Source organism: Chelonia mydas, chromosome 5 (genome assembly GCF_015237465.2).
Source record: "Chelonia mydas isolate rCheMyd1 chromosome 5, rCheMyd1.pri.v2, whole genome shotgun sequence".
In the NCBI taxonomy this organism is placed as follows: Eukaryota; Metazoa; Chordata; order Testudines; family Cheloniidae; genus Chelonia; species Chelonia mydas.
The window spans coordinates 37,864,881-37,880,771 of record NC_051245.2 but is presented as its reverse complement, the minus strand read 5'-3'; the positions used below and the strand labels follow the sequence as shown (position 1 = coordinate 37,880,771).

The following is a 15,891-nucleotide window of genomic DNA, read 5'->3' as shown; positions in this document are numbered from 1 at the left end:
GGTTGGGGGCTGTCTGTAAGTGAGGACTGGCCTGTCTCCCAAGATCTGTGAGAGTGAGGGATCGTCCTTCAGGATAGGTTGTAGATCTTTGGTGATGCGCTGGAGAGGTTTTCGTTGCGGGCTGAAGGTGATGGCTAGTGGTGTTCTGTTGTTTTCTTTGTTGGGCCTGTCCTGTAGTAGGTGACTTCTGGGTACTCTTCTGGCTCTGTCCATCTGTTTCTTCGCTTCAGCAGGTGGGTACTGTAGTTGTAAGAATGCTTGATAGAGATCTTGTAGGTGTTTGTCTCTGTCTGAGGGGTTGGAGCAAATGCGGTTGTATCGTAGAGCTTGGCTGTAGAGAAGGGATTGTGTGGTGTGGTATGGTCTGGATGAAGGCTGGAGGCATGTCGGTAAGTATAGCAGTCAGTAGGTTTCCGGTATAGGGTAATCTTTATGTGACCGTCGCTTTTCTTTCTCCTGCTGATAATAGCCAACCTTAATCGATTGGTCTCGTTAAGCGGTGGTATGGCAACCCCCATTTTTTCATGTTCTCTGTATATGTGTATATGTGTAATATATATCTTCCTACTGTATTTTCCACTGCATGCGTCTGATGAGGTGGACTTTAGCCCACAAAAGCTTATGCTCAAATAAATTTGTTAATCTCTAAGGTGACACAAGTACTCCTCGTTCTTTCTCCTGATACAGACTAACACGGCTACCACTCTGAAACCAGTAAATATACTGATGTCCCCATTACACTGCTCAAAGGAAAGACTGGGTTTTTTAAAAAGCCTTAGTGATAATCTGCACTTTACTATAGACTAAAGTTTTATTTCAAAATTTGTTTTTAAGTATATAATCTGTGAAAACAGTACATGCAAAGTATTCACAGAGGTATGCAAATCCTAGTGAGTTAACATTGTTTAAAATCTTTGACTACATAGGGACTGACTTGATCAATAGTCTCCCCTTAAAAATTGTGGAGAACACTTAAATGCACTGTTGGCAAGATTAAAAGATTCCACATTAGTGTCTGTATATCACAGCATATACCTATTAATCATGAGAAACCAAAAAGAAAAAAAATGTTTCGCAGGTGCTTCCAGAGGATTATGGGATCCAGAAGATCTTACAGATGCTTACACACACAACTTTACATGAATAGTTCCAGTGAGGCCAGTGTGACAACTCGCATTGAGAACTTATTCATGTGTACAAGTGTTTGCATGACTGGGGCCATAGAATGGGTATCAGGTTTTAATCAATTCAGCCTGTACTGGAACTTACTTTAGATATAATATGAAAAGAGAGCCTTTGGAAAGAAGGAGCAGTGACGATCCATTTTAGGTACCAATAAATTAACTTGGTATTTTGAAGAGTCTTATTTTGAAGGTATCATAGCAGCTCCATAGCTAAGTGTAAAAGCCAATGCTGCTTTAAGCAGAATTTATATTCTGTTATATCATAGTAAATTTCACTCCAGCTGTTTAAACATGCAGCATTTCTTATCTTAAATGTGCTTCGTGAAACATTATTAACAAATAATTAACAGTTCAATAACTGTTTGGAGACAGCACCATATATAAACATCCTCCTATGCTATGCATCTATATAAATCGCAGTCTGGAAAATACCAGAGTCCTATTAATAAAATGCGAAGAAATTGAAGATGCTTTCGATTGTAAATTCTTCAGGACAGGAACTGTCTGCTCCTCCAGCACAGTGGGGCCCCATTCTTGTTTGGTCCTTAGGAACTACCATAATAAACATGACCAGTAATAATAATGAACATGTTTGATATTTGCCTTCCTAACATGATACAAGTGTCACATTATGTTCCTATTCTTTCTTTTCTCTCCCTGAACAAAATGAGATTTCTCCCACCTCCTTACTGCTCCCATAATTGCACATCTAAGACATAAATGTGCACAAATTATTTCCAGATGGTTAATTTTTTAAATACATTGTTATTAGTAAACAAATAAGATGAATATCAGAACCCCAAGTGGCCATCTGCATAATTGAGATTTTGTCTATATGGGGAGGGGGAGCTTAATCCACAGCTTTTTGATGCATGTCAGGTAACACGCATTACATAAGCTGTACTAATAGCGTGCATGTGAGATGGTGTGCCTTCTTTCATCACACATCATTGTGTACGCACAGTGGCGGCTTACTGCATCCTAAGGGCATGGCATTCTTGCAGGGTATTCTATGGTTCTTTGCTTTGCTGCTGAGCAGTGTGCATTCTGAAATTTTTCTTCCTGTGCATTATGGGATGCATAGCAAAAGCCAGGCAAGTTCAAATGTTTAAAAAATTCCCATTTTTTCCTCTTACTTTTCCACTTTCCTATACTTAATTTTTGGCTGGGCTAGTGCCATTTTCCGATTTTTGTCAGCCAGTAGGGACCCAACAACGCTCCATGCTGGCAACAGTGAATGAACAAAAGCTGCTTCGGCTGTATTTCAGCATTCAAAGCCGGATTAATTCAGTTATGGACTTTGCCCACCGTACCACCAATCAGATGATGCGGCAGCAGCTGCTCCTCTAACAGCAGCAGAGGAAGCAGTGCGAGGAAGAAAAGGAAGACACCAACAATTGATAGTACAGGACCGGTTTTTGGATCAGCTTCACCCTGTGCTATGCTGTTTCTGGGCTTGGGAAACCAATATGGATTGGTTGGAAAGGTGGTTGTGCAGACCTGGGATGACCAGCAGTGGTGAGAGAATTTCCTGATGGGGAAGGCAACCTATTTGGAGAAATGTGCTGAGCTGTGGGGAGCTGCAGCTGCAGCATACCATCATGTGGTGACACCCATTTGTGGACAAGTGGGTTACCACTGCCATCTAGAAACTGGCCACCCCTGAATGCTGCCAGTCCATATCCAGCCAGTTCAGCATGGGGATATCGGCTGTTGTCATGCAGGCATGTGATACCATGGGAAAGGTGCTGTTGCACCAATTTAGAAAGCTTGGTGTAATGCTCAGGAGATCATTGGTGGTTTTGCATACGTGAGCTTCCCAACTTGTATTGAGGCAATTGATGGGACCCATGTGCCTATTATTTCTCCCCCCCACCCCCACACTGCCTCCCCAAATCAGGGATCAGAATTTATAAACAGAAAGGGGTATTTCTCCATACATGACAGGTTTACAGAAATAAAAGCAGGATGGTCTGGAAGGGCTCATAATGCTAGGATCTTTCAGAATTCAGGTGCTTACCTTAGTGGAGAAAGGAACATTTGCCCCCAGGAGCACTGTGGACATTTAACGGAGTTGGCGTTGCTCTGGTTATCCTGAGAGACCCAGGTTATTCTCTGCTTCCTTGGTCATTCATGGGCTGCGTGGACAGAAGGAACAAACTGTTTAACTACTGCCTCAGTAGGTGCAGAATGGTAGAGGAGTGCACATTTGAAAGGAAGGTGATGCTGTTCGTGGAATAGGTTGGAAGCAGCAGAAAAAAACATGCCAACGATGGTAGCAATATGTTTATATTTTGCACAGTATTTTTGAGAGTAAAGGAGAAAACCTTAATTATAATTGGCCTCTGAGAGCACTGCTGCGGGGGCACAGTGGGGTAATATTGTTGTTCCCAGTAGTCTGTATTGTCTAGGGGCTGAATAACATGGCTGGGTGTGAGGATAGCAGGCAGTGCATACTGTACACCAACAGCAGTATGCACTTCGGCAGGGCATTTTGGCTTTGTATTGCCTCTGCATCTCCCTGTCTTTTTTGGAGCTGTATTTTGTTATGGCAGGGCTGTTGCTGGCAACTGCCATGCTGTCCTTGGCCACTCCCACAGTTTCTTTCTAGTGCTCCCTGTCTGTCTTTCTGTCCATCCTCAAATACTGTCTGCACCTCTCTGCTATTTTGGGGGGCAGGGGAGTATTTTGTTTGGCATTTTTGTGGTACTGGGAGGAACCATGGAATGAGGTCCAACACTTCATCACGTTTTCTGATTTTTTTTCTCCCTTAGGTTAGCCAAATACTCAGGCGTTCATAAAGTCCCTGTCTTTGAGGGGTCTGGCCAGTGTGGGTGCCGTAGTTGTGGGAGTATTAATAAAAATCACAGTTGGTTATTCATATTCCAGAGAGGCTGTGACAGCATTTTTTTTAATAAGCATTTCTGGCTTCACCTCCCTGCGATTCTTCCCAGTTTTGAGGGTACCTCAGAGATAAGCAGTGTGTGCATTGGCATTTTTGTCTGTGCAGTATATGCTGTTTGGCTTTGCTATTGTGCCTTGGAGTCTGGTGTTTTTAAGAACTATGTTCCTGGTTGTGTGGTAGGGGAGTGGAATTATGGAGGTGTCTATATGGTGTCAGAGGGCTTAGTAGGGGGCATCTGGGAGCAAACTGGATAGTAAACCCCCCTACACCAGTTTTAGGTTGTCCTGACTCTGGATAATGTTACACGGAGACAGGTGATTGGCAGGCAGAGAATGGCTTTATTGAAAAAGGGAAAGGGCAGGCCAGAAAGATACACTCTGAAGTTATTTACCAAGATGGTCTCCCCAGAAGTGCTACAGGAGTGGGAGTTGTGAGCTATAAAGGGGAAGGATTATGCAGCTATTCCTTACTTTGCATTTATCAACACGGAATTTTATCTGCCATTTTGTTGCTCAGTTACCCAGTTTAGGGAGACCCCTTTGTAACTCTTTGCAGTCAGCTTTGGTCTTAACTACCTTGAATAATTTAGTATTGTCAGCAAAATTTGCCAACTCATTGTTTACCCCTCTTTTCCAGATCATTTATGAATATGTTGAACAGCTCTGGTCCTAATAGATTGGTACGGAATGATTTCACTTTACAAAAGCTGTATTGACTCTTCCCCAACATATCATGTTCATCTGTGTTTCCTATAGTTTCAGCCAGTTTGCCTGATACTGAAGGTAGACTTACTGGCCTGTAATTGCCAGGATCCCATTTGGAGGCTTTTTTAAACATCAGTGTTACGGTAGCTCTCCTCCAATCATCTGGTACAGAGGCTGATTTAAGCAATAGGTTATGTACCACAGTTAGTAGTTTTGCTCTTTCATATTTGAACTCCTTCAGAACTCTTGAGGTGTATAGCAGTTGGTTCTGATGACTTCTTATTGTTTAATTTATCAGTTTGTTCCAAAACCTCCTCTATTGACACCTCATTCTGGGAGAGTTCCTCAGCTATGTCACCTTAAAAAAAGGTCTCAGATGTAGGGATCTCCCTCATATTCTCTCTCTGAAGATCGGAGCTAAGAATTCATTTAGCTTTTCTGCAATTACCCTGTTTTCCTTGAGTGCCCCTTTAGCACCTTGATCCAGTGGCCTCACTGACTTTTTGGCAGGCTTCCTGCTTCTGATGTATTTTAAAAATACTTTGCTGTTAAATTTTGTCTTTAGCTAGTTGCTTTCCAAATTTTTTCTTGGCCTACGTTATAATTTTATATCTGTTTATGTTCCTTTCTATTTTCCTCAATAGGATTTCACTTCCAATTTTTAAAGGATGCCCTTTTGCCTCTATCCGCCTCATTTATTCTGCTGTTTAGCCATCGTGGCATTGTTTTGGTATTTGGAGTATATGTTTAGATTGATCCTCTATTATGGTGTTTTTAAATAGTCTCCTTGCAGTGTGCAGGTATTTGACCCTTGGGACTGTTGCATTTAATTTCTGTTCTGCTAGCTTCCTCATTTTTGAAGTTAAATGCTACTGTGGTGACTGTCTTTGGTATTTTCCTCCTTAAGTGTTAAATTCAATTACATTATGGCCGCTGTTACTGAGCAGTTCAGTTTTATTCACTTCTTGGACCAGATCCTGTGCTCCACTGAGGATTAAATCAAGAATTGCCTCTCCCCTTGTGGGTTCCAGGATAAGCTACTCCAAGAAGCAATCATTTATGGGGTCTAAACATTTTATCTCTGTTAAGGTGACATATACGCAGTCAATGTAAGGATTGTTACGAAGGTAGAAGATGCAATAATAGTCTCTCTAATCTCCCTAAGCATCTCACAGTCACTTTTCACCATACTGGTCAGGTGGTAGGTAATATATTCCTATTGCTGTACACTTACTATTCAAGCATGAAATTTTTATCAATAGGGAAGTCTATGGTAATTGATTCATTTACAGTTTTTACTTTATTTGACTTTATGCTTTGACGTATCGTGCCACTCCCCCACCAGCATGACCTACTCTGTTATTCCTATGTATTTTGTAGCCTGTTATTTCTGTGTCCCACTGATTTGCCTCATTCCAGGAAGTTTCCATGATATCTGTTATTTCAATGTCCTCATTTAATGCTAGGCACTGTCATCCCTTGTTTTAATATAGATTCTCCTGAGCAATTTGCACATTATCTGGCACTGATCAGCATCCTAGTCACAGACATCTGCTTAGCAATGTCCACAAAAAAGCTCTTTATTGCGGTGCTTGACCACAAGAATTTACAGCACGGATGCTGCACCTCAGGTTGTGATAAGATTCAGGGTCTTAATATGGCTCCAAGCAGCTGCTTGAGGCATGTTGTAGGGATTCCAGAGTAATATTGCAGTAGTTCTGATATACTAGAATCCAGGAGCAAATGGGCAAAATCTGATCCTGTGCTAGCTTTTAAATGGAGGAGGGAACATCCAGCCAACTTGACTCCAGAGCAGGGTAGGGTACACAGTTAAACAGACAAGTCAGTAACGGTTGCCTGGAAAGCAGTGTGGGATAGCTGTTCGAGGACTGCCAAGTAGTTGGCAGCAGCATCGCGTGCGCATGAACAATACACTGTACTAACTCAATTCACAGCAAAGTTCTTTGAAGGACTCCAGAGTTCATCGCAAATGAAGAGTTAATATACTACAGTGGATCGCGTCAGGTGAATGCAAGCATTTTCAAACAGAATTAACTCGACTTAATTTGGTTTAAACCATCCATGTAGACAAAGCCTAAATTTTTGATCTGTGGTGTCAAAGGAAGAAGTTTTGCTCTGAAGAAACTTGAAATACAGTTGACAGGGAGATGAGAAATGAGTTAAATTTAACAGTAAAATCAATTTAAATGGTAGCAATGCTATTTTGGTAAGCTCTTCCTAAGGAAATTAGCAGCTGTTGTGTCCTATTGACTTTTTTACATTTTAAAATCTGCAGTGATCTAGATTACGTTACAGATCGGATTCTAAGAATGTTTCTTTATTTCTAAACATTCAACGTCATTTAAATGTAATATTTCTCATAAGCATTTCTTGTTCAATATTCAGCAAATACGGAGTGAAGTTATTTTTGCTTTTTCTCACAGGAACTATATAGTGGTAGCAAAGATTGCAATATCCTTGCGTGGGTTCCAGCTCTACGAGAGCCAATGCCTGATGAAGATGCTGAAAAGGTATAGAATGTTCTATGAATGTAAATTGTCCTTTTATTTATTTTTTTTTACAGCAAAGGGGAAAAATTAGATATGAGGAAAATATTTCCCAGTTGCCCTTTGCAGTGAAGATTGATACACAGAAATGATCTATCTGTCTTTTCTCTGCAGTATGCTTTTCCTATGGTGCAGAGTAGCCTAATGGATCTGCCAGTTCTCTACTAGAGTTCCTGATTCTCCTGTATTTAAAGTGTTTCTTGTTTTTATGTTGTTTGGCTATTTGACTTTCTTCTTAGCCTTTGTAATTTCCATGTTATGTTTTACCTGCCATAGTTTAAGGTCCTTTGGAAATATAGTAACAAAATTAATAATAAAAAGTTAGAGTAGTAAACAAACAGTGAGATTAAGGGTAGCAGTTTTTCGCATCCAATTACTGTTGGATCTGGAAGTATCAGGAAAATTCTAAGCAGGCTTACTCAAGAGTCTGTCTGAGACAAAAGGAAGGTGGGGCGGTTATGTATTTACTATCCAAGTTCCCAAGAAACTTTTGATACATCTACAGATTTTTAATGAATCATTGAAGCTTACAAACTAAGTCTGGAAATTTTTATTTTTTTTAAACAATCTAATTTCTTAGACATTATTGTAAAGTGAATTTAGATTTAGGTCTCTGTCTTACAGGACCTATTTATGAAATGAGGTCCAGTTTCATCATCCTTTTTTAAACTGGAGATCTGTTAGCTGTTACATGATTTACAGTTGGTACTGCATATTGGTAAAGTTATTTTTTAAAAGTCTTTATTTTGTTTGTTTTCTAACTATTCTGTGATAACTAGAGTAGTGTGTCTTTCTCGGTAGCAATACCTCTAATTTCAGCTTCCAAGGGAAAACCTAAGTAACAGTACCTTCCAAAGGCATGTAAATTGCTTCCTTCAATTATTGGTCTCTAAGGGTTGCCCTCATCATTAAGACTTCATTTCTGTCATGTAAGTCACGAATTCCGTGACTTTCCATGACCTCTGTGATTTCTGCAGCGGCCAGTGCGGTTGGCTCTGAGGCTGCCCGAGCAGATGAGACGGCCCCTGGGCCAGTCGCACCGGCCACTACTGGGGCAGTTTGGTTGTGGGAGGGGGCTCAGGACTGTGGTTCCTGCCACTTCCGCAGAGCTGCACGGAGCCCAGTAGGGAGCCTGCCAGCCCCGCCAACCCTTGGCTCCACCCTGAGCCCCTTCCCACACTCCAAACCCCTCGGCTCCACCCCCACCACACATCACCTCCATATTGGTGCATATAGCAAAATTAATTCTGCACATGGATGGGAAAAGTTAGAGGGAACATTGCTGGCAACCCGAGTAGTACCTCCCTGCCAAGTTCCTCTGCCCTTTTTCAGGTCTGGCAGAGCAGCTGCACAAACACCAGGCAAAATCCAAAAGGTGCTCTATATATGCATCAAGTTTCTCAGGCTTGGCAGAAGGTTAAAATATGCCCAGCCTGTGTCCAGCCAGCTGACTCTCTCTGCTAGGGCATGGGGCTCTGAGTCAGACAGGCATGTTGAGGGGCCCCTCCTCCCCAGGTAGCTGCAACTCAACTGAAAAACCCAACCAGGGTAGACAGAGCAGACAGGGGGAGGCTCTGAGGATGAGGAGGACTCAATCCAGGGGGTAAATCCTGGAGCAACAAAGGCTACGGGTCACCCCACAAGTCCTAAAATGGGTCCTAGAATCTCTGGGGAGAGAAGCAGGGCTTGTACACAGCTCCGCTTCCTCACACCGTGAATCCAGATTCTCACGATACTCTCTGGATTTTGCAGGACTTACCCCAGACTCTGGGTCCTAGAAAGGCAAAAGGAAGAGTGTCCTGCGCAAGGGAGCAAGTACTGCTGTTATGGGGTGGGGTGAAAATCAGGGGTTAAACCCCTTCTCCTTTGCGGAGGGTTGCCACCTTTCTAATCGCTGGTAACCGGACCCCCGAGGCCCTTCCCCCTTCTCTGCCTCTTCCCCCAAGGGCCCGCCCCAATCACTTGCTCCTCCCCTGTCTCCTCCCCCTCTCCCGTTGCTCTCTAGATGGTCTCCAACTTGTCCCCCATCTTCCAAGCTGGGCTCCCTCTGCTTTGTGGCTGGGACAGGAGCTGCTGCAGCCTGACAAGGAGCCTTCCTGCAGGTAGGAGGCAGACCCAGTAAGCAGGAGCTGGTGTGGGTTAATGACCTGGCATCTTCCCCTACCCCGCAGTAATACTGGAGTTTTGGTGTCCGGTCAGTGCATCTGACCAGACACTGCCAGGTCCCTTTTTTGACTAGACTTTCCAGTCTAATACCAGGCATCTGGCAACCCTAAATGGCTCCCGGACAAGAAGCCAAAAACCAGACTGTCTGGCTAAAATCCGGGCAGGTGGCAACCCTACTTTTGCTTTCTCCTCCTGAAAGAGTGTTTGCTAGGACTTTTCTCCTGCACAGAGTCTCTCCCCGTGCACTGTAGCATGCTCACTGTCCCTCTCCCACCCTGCAGCATGTCTAGGCATGCGGAGAAGTCTCTCCCTCCTGTGCAGCCCTGCCTCAGACTGCAGCCTCATGGGAATTGGCTGCATGGACTATCTGCCTTTCAGCCCAAGGATTTTCACTCTGCCAGGAAAGTGGCGTAGATCTGAGGCAGCAGCAGAATGGGAATTTTGCCCTCTGAGCATCAGCCATAAACCATGCTGTGCCATGAAAAGGGGCTCAGACTCTGAAAGGTAGGGAAGGGTCTCTCAATGCCCCTTCCCAGCTCCACAGTGTGGCTCCACGTTAAAGCCTTGAGCACTTCAGGCAGTCTGTGACCAGAACAGAGACACCTTTGTGGGATTACATAAGGGTACATGAGAAATCCCTTCGCATGTTCAGAATGATACTGATTTCCTCAGTATAGCTCCAAGTGGTACTAGATTACTCATATAGTACTTACTAACTAGGAGGAGCAGGCAAACAATCTTTCAAGCTTCTGGGACATCTAACAACTATTTTCTGAACTGAGGGATGTATAACAATATCACTCTATTGTACAGTCCCCAGATCAGGATGAATAATGTACCACTTGCCCCTATAAGCAGATGGGGAAGAAGAGAAAAAGGCATTGCCCGCACACACACACAAACCAAAAAAATCCAGCAGAACTTTTCCAGGACCAGATGGATGTCTCTTAGTGGCCTGGAAGAAACTTTTTATTAATAGATCTTTCTTTTTGAGCATTATGATGATGCATGTTTTCCCACTGATACCTCCAAAGAAGGAGAGCAAAATGAGGATACCTGATTAAACCAAGTCTTAAACTAAAATGTGTTTTTATATTTATATTAGGGCTGTCAATTAATCACAGTTAATGCATGCAATTAATTCAAAACAAATTAACTAGATTAAAAATATAGTTGTGATTAAGCACAGTTTTAATCACACTGTTAATAGAATACCAATTTAAATTTATTATACATTTTTTTTGATCTTTTTCTACATTTTCAAATATATTAATTTCAGTTACGACAAAGAATACAAAGTATACAGCGCTCGCTTTATATTATTTTTTATTACAAATATTTGCACTGTAAAAAGATAAAAGAAATAGTATTCTTCAGTTCACCTCATATGAGTCCACTCAGTTCTTCTTGTTGAGCCTGTCGCTAAGACAAACAAGTTTGTTTACATTTATGGGAGATAATGCTGCCTGCCTCTTATTTACAATGTCACCTGAAAATGAGAACAAGTGTTCACATGGCATTGTTGTGGCTGCTGTTGCATGGTATTTACATGCCAGATATGCTAAACGTTCGTATGCCCCTTCATGCTTTGTCTTGTAGGCTCTTTGTTTTTGAGTGCAGTCATATAAAAGGTAAGTTGCACTTTCATGATACTGATTGCATTACAGTACTTCTGCAGTGGCATGGGGAAAAGGATCTGAAGCAGAAGCTTCCAAGGAAATCTAGATCAATATTCCTCGAAACCAACAAAATCCTCAGCATAACTAAATCCTTCTTTCTGATTCACCCTCTGCATCCAGAGTCCTAAGTGGCTGGTTGTAATCACAAGAAGAGACAGCGCACAAACCACAGCATGCAGTGCTACAACCTATACTCTGGATTGTCTCCAAGCACAAGACTTTGCAATAACACCAGGAAAAGCTCCCCGATTCCTTAGACAAACATAATTCACCTAGGAGTGGAGATACACTTCAGTGACAAGATCCACCCATCTAGGTTCCAGATGATCCAAGATATGATATCCGTGCTGGACAAATGCATAAGGCCAACCATAGTTCAGAGTCTCTATCCACTGGGCCTTCTGCTCTCGTACACATGGGTCTCCCGAAGGACTAGGTCACACATCTGGTGTCTCCCGGCCTTTCTTAGGAGTATGGGACCATTCCTTGGAGTGAATGCAAGACCACTTTCCAGTTCCAAACCAGGTGCTGGAATCCCCTAAATAATGGATAGTCTCAGAGAACATCCACAGGGATCTTCCCATATACCTTCCAGGCCTGTTGCTTCTCACAACATATGCCAGGCTGAAGAGTGGGGGAGTGTTTCCGGGATCCAGAACAGCATAGTGCATCAGGAGGGCAACCATGTCTTGGTTCAGCCAGGTAACCACGACTGCATACATAAACAACCGAAGGGGAACAAGGAGTGTAGAAGTGATGGAAACAATGAAAAGACAAAGAAGATTCTCCCTTCCCTAAAGGTGATACATATAAAAGGGAGAGCTAAACCTAAAGGCAGACTGGCTCCGCAGATGCAAAGTCAACTACTCAGTGTGATGCCTGCACCAGGAAGTCTTCACTCTGATCTTGCAGACTTTCGGTCTCCCTTCAGTTGACCTGTTTGTCAATTTCAGGAAGACAAAATGGCCAAAATTCTTTACCTAGCAAGCAGACCCCACGGGGACATATGCTGTGTTGCACAGATGGCCGCAAGGCCTGCTACACACATTCCCATCCTTTCGTCTTCTAGGGAAGGTGATCCAAACATAAGGCAAGAAGAAGGAAGGGAGACAGTGCTAACTACATACCAACCAAGGAGACCCTAGTACTCTGATTTAGTAGAATTAAAGCTGGAACCACTGTTGCAGCTTTTGGCAAGACCCAACATCTTTTTTTCCCAAGACCCATTTGTCCACCCAGACCCAGATAGTCTTCAACAGGCAGCTTGGCTATTGAAAGAGGGAAGCATTAGCTGCTCTCAGCCAGTCTTCTAAAATGATCAGGACTCTTCTCTCATCCAGGAGAGCTTCCACACTAAAACCTGCTCCTACAAATTCAGTTCATGATGCAGGAGCACAGCAGAGGTCCAAGGGATCCTAGGATTCTGGCCACTCTGGACTTCCTTCAGGAATATGTGGATAAAGGTCTTTTGCTCAGCACTGTAGCCTACCAGCCGCCAGCCGTAAGTAGTGTATGATTTACAGGATCCGTGGGCTCCTTGGCAGAACCCTCAGGTATGCAGATTTGTCAGAGCAATCAGACTGGCCAAACCAGTGGTCAGACCGATCTTCCCTAAGTGGGAACTACCACTGGTGTTGAAAGCCCTAACCACCCAACCACCCTTTGAGCCTCTGACTATTTGTTCTGCCCATGGCCACAGCACCTGACCAAGAAGCAGTGGCACACCCTAGGTGTCAGAAGAGCACTGAATATTTATATCAAGCATACAGAATGCTCAAGGAGATCGGGCTGTTTTCATTTCCTTTCATCCCGAGGTGCCAAGGCTTAGTATCTAAGCTATCCCATACCAAGTGGATCGGACTGTACATTGCTGAGGCATACAAGTCATTCAGCGTGCCGGTTCTGGAAAATGAAAGTGCATTCTACAAGATCCATGGCAACCTCATGGGCCAAAAGAGAGGCACTTCTACAACAGAGATCTGTGGAGCAGCCACGTGATCATTGGCTAATGCCTCTATCAGACACTATAGGGTGGAGTTTCTGCATCCACAGAGGCCTTTGGCAGGAAGGTGCTGCAGGTGGTGGTCCAGACATAACCTGGCCATTTGAACAATTCAAAAAGTGGGGTATATCCTATTTATGTTCACTTCTCTGTCCCTCCCTATTCCAGTTCACTGCATGCTACTTCTCATACATATCTGAATTGTGGGAGATACTTGGTTGCAGAATGGAAAATTTCTTACCCAGTAATTTTCTGTCTGCTAACAGGATCATCCCCAATTATACCCTGCTGGATGGCTTCACAACCAGGAGTCAGCATTTTATTTGGATAGTCACCATGTAGGCAGTGGCCTACTGTACATAATTCATTAATTCACTGAAGTTGTTAATTTTCTAAGAGCTTTCTCACAGCTGTGGAATGAATCATCTGGCAGCAAGCAGGAGAAGGTGTGTGGCTATTACAGGCTCTCCTGCAGCTTTGAACTGCCTCTGCAAATTGTAGACAGGAAGGGAATAGCCCATATGTAACAGAATTGTGGGAGATGCTGTTAGCAGAAAAGAAATTACTGGGTAAGAAATTTTCCATTCCAATCCATGTGTCAGAAATCATGTGACTAAGTCGGTCATATGCAGGATACTACTATCTTTCATAATGTACTCTTCTAATCTGTTTGTTTATAGGATGGACAACCATCAGCTTCAAAAATGCTGTAAAAATCAGAGAAAATTATTAGTTTATATTCAGATAGTAATGTAAGAAATGACTTGAGTAGTGACCTTAATTTAGTTCTTAATAATTACATATTTTATTAAATCATAATTAAATTTTAATGATTTCACTCACTTTTCAAAAAGCAAACTATTGAAAAAAAATCTCTTATCTTCTACTTCAGCAACACTTAAATCCAGCATTTGAAGATGGATGGAGCAGCAGTGATGATGAAGGATGAATCTCAATTAGCTGTTGATATAAAACTGACATTCATGCACCGTGTTTGTGAAGAAAGGACTTTATCTGCAGAATTGAACAAGTATTTGTCATCAGCTTCTTTGTAGAGTTCCTTAAAGCTCAGGCTTTCAGAAATGAGATTTTCTTGGAAAGTTACTTTCTTGTACTGTCTTAATGTTTCTTCTGTGTTATTACTATATTTTGAAATTGTATTCTTTTATTTCACCTGGCCTTCTCACTCTCTTCCCATCCACCCCCGCCACCCCCAAACTTTAGGCAAAGCAATTTGGTATATTGTACCTAGTTGTTGAGCTGCATATTAAGAAAAGCAAAATTTCTGATGATCAGATGCTAGTACACCCCGTCTCTCTTCTGGTGTCACTAAAATAGTGAGGACTGATGATTCCTTCTATTTTCAGGGGATCTAAATGGGGCAGATTGAGACTAGATGAGTGTGGAGAGGAGCTGGGATGTGTAAGTCCCAGTTCCTTTTGTATTATCCCCATTTTACAGGTGCCTCTCCATAGGTGCATTATGGAATCCAGCTTCCTCAGTTAGAATTGAGGCATTATCTATATAGGTATTTATATAGCCCCCATCAATTTAATATCTAACCCCATCCCAGGTATTTAAAAATAGAAGCAAATTACATGGAATAAGATCTTATTGGTCCTGTTAAGGTGATCATAAGATCAGTGGGCATCCTCTGCTGCATGAACCCCCCACCTCCCCCCCGCCCCAAGTGGAGGGGAGAATTCATGGATAGCGGCAGGCAAACACTGAATGGACTTGGCTTCTGTGACAGCCAAAGAGTCAGGAGGAGGAGGAGAAAGGGAAACCTAGTGCTGAGTCACTGGGCTTCTGCCAATGTGCTGTGACTTAGGAGGTTGAACCTCCTGCCTGTTCTGGGTGTGCAAGAGCTGCTCTCCCTTTCTCAACAAGACGACTGAGAGGAATCTCAGCAAGCTGAGAGTCTCCTGTCTGTGCTGGGTGTGTTTTCCCTCTTTTGGTTATAATGTAGCCTTATGGATTTAATAAACCTCAAGTCAGAAGAAAAATTTGAATAAAATGGAAATGTAAAAAACAGTCCTTCAAAATGTCTTCATTTCAACTGAATGTGTGGCTAGGGTCTTTGCTCTGTACTGTCATGCAGGAGGTTTGGTGGGTCAGTTCCTAGCACTGTGCTGGGCTGAGTGTGCTACAGGAGCAGCACTCGCTATTCCCTGAGGACTGAGTTAAGGAGCTGCACTAAAAGGCTTCCCATCAAGTGAAGGAAGGATGGCTGGGATGCAGTACTTCAAAGGGAAAAGTTTATACCAAATGGAGGAGCAGGATTCAAACAACAAAGGGAAAAGTGTTAAGCAACTGGATGAAAATTATTTAGCCTGTGTACTGTATGTCACTAGTGCACATTTCAGAATTACATTTGTAAAAGTTTTATGTGCAATTTTTTAAAAATTGCATGCTGCTATTCCATACACCAGTCCAGTGAAAGGGGCATAGAGAGACTCAAGGAAATCCTAGTAATTCAAAAGTGTTACTAAGTTTACAGTTGCCAGGAATGTTGAAACCCAAAATTTGGCCTCCCTTAAAATTGTTATGAAGCTGTACTAGTTGGGGGCAGGGAGATTCCCAAAAGCTTAACTTAATCTTAGTTCAAGGGACCAGCCCAGACCCAGTAAGTGTAGAGGAATATAGCAAATTGAAATTGGCTTCTTAAAGATGAAACTTTCATT

General features: G+C 42.7%; 1 protein-coding gene across 3 annotated transcripts in view; it reads left to right on the top strand.

Moving 5' to 3' along the window:
* Positions 1-15,891, top strand: part of ERCC8 (ERCC excision repair 8, CSA ubiquitin ligase complex subunit) — a 123,614-nt gene that overhangs the window by 37,501 nt on the left and 70,222 nt on the right. The window contains exons 11-12 of one of the 3 annotated variants that reach the window (XM_007055344.4): positions 7,238-7,324; positions 14,100-15,241. In XM_007055344.4, coding sequence (XP_007055406.2) covers positions 7,238-7,324; positions 14,100-14,156 — 144 coding nt within the window. In that variant the 3' untranslated portion in view covers positions 14,157-15,241. Of the gene's footprint in view, positions 1-7,237; positions 7,325-9,365; positions 15,242-15,891 lie in introns of those variants that run through there. The other 2 variants (XM_037902858.2, XM_043546510.1) reach the window with 2 other exon arrangements.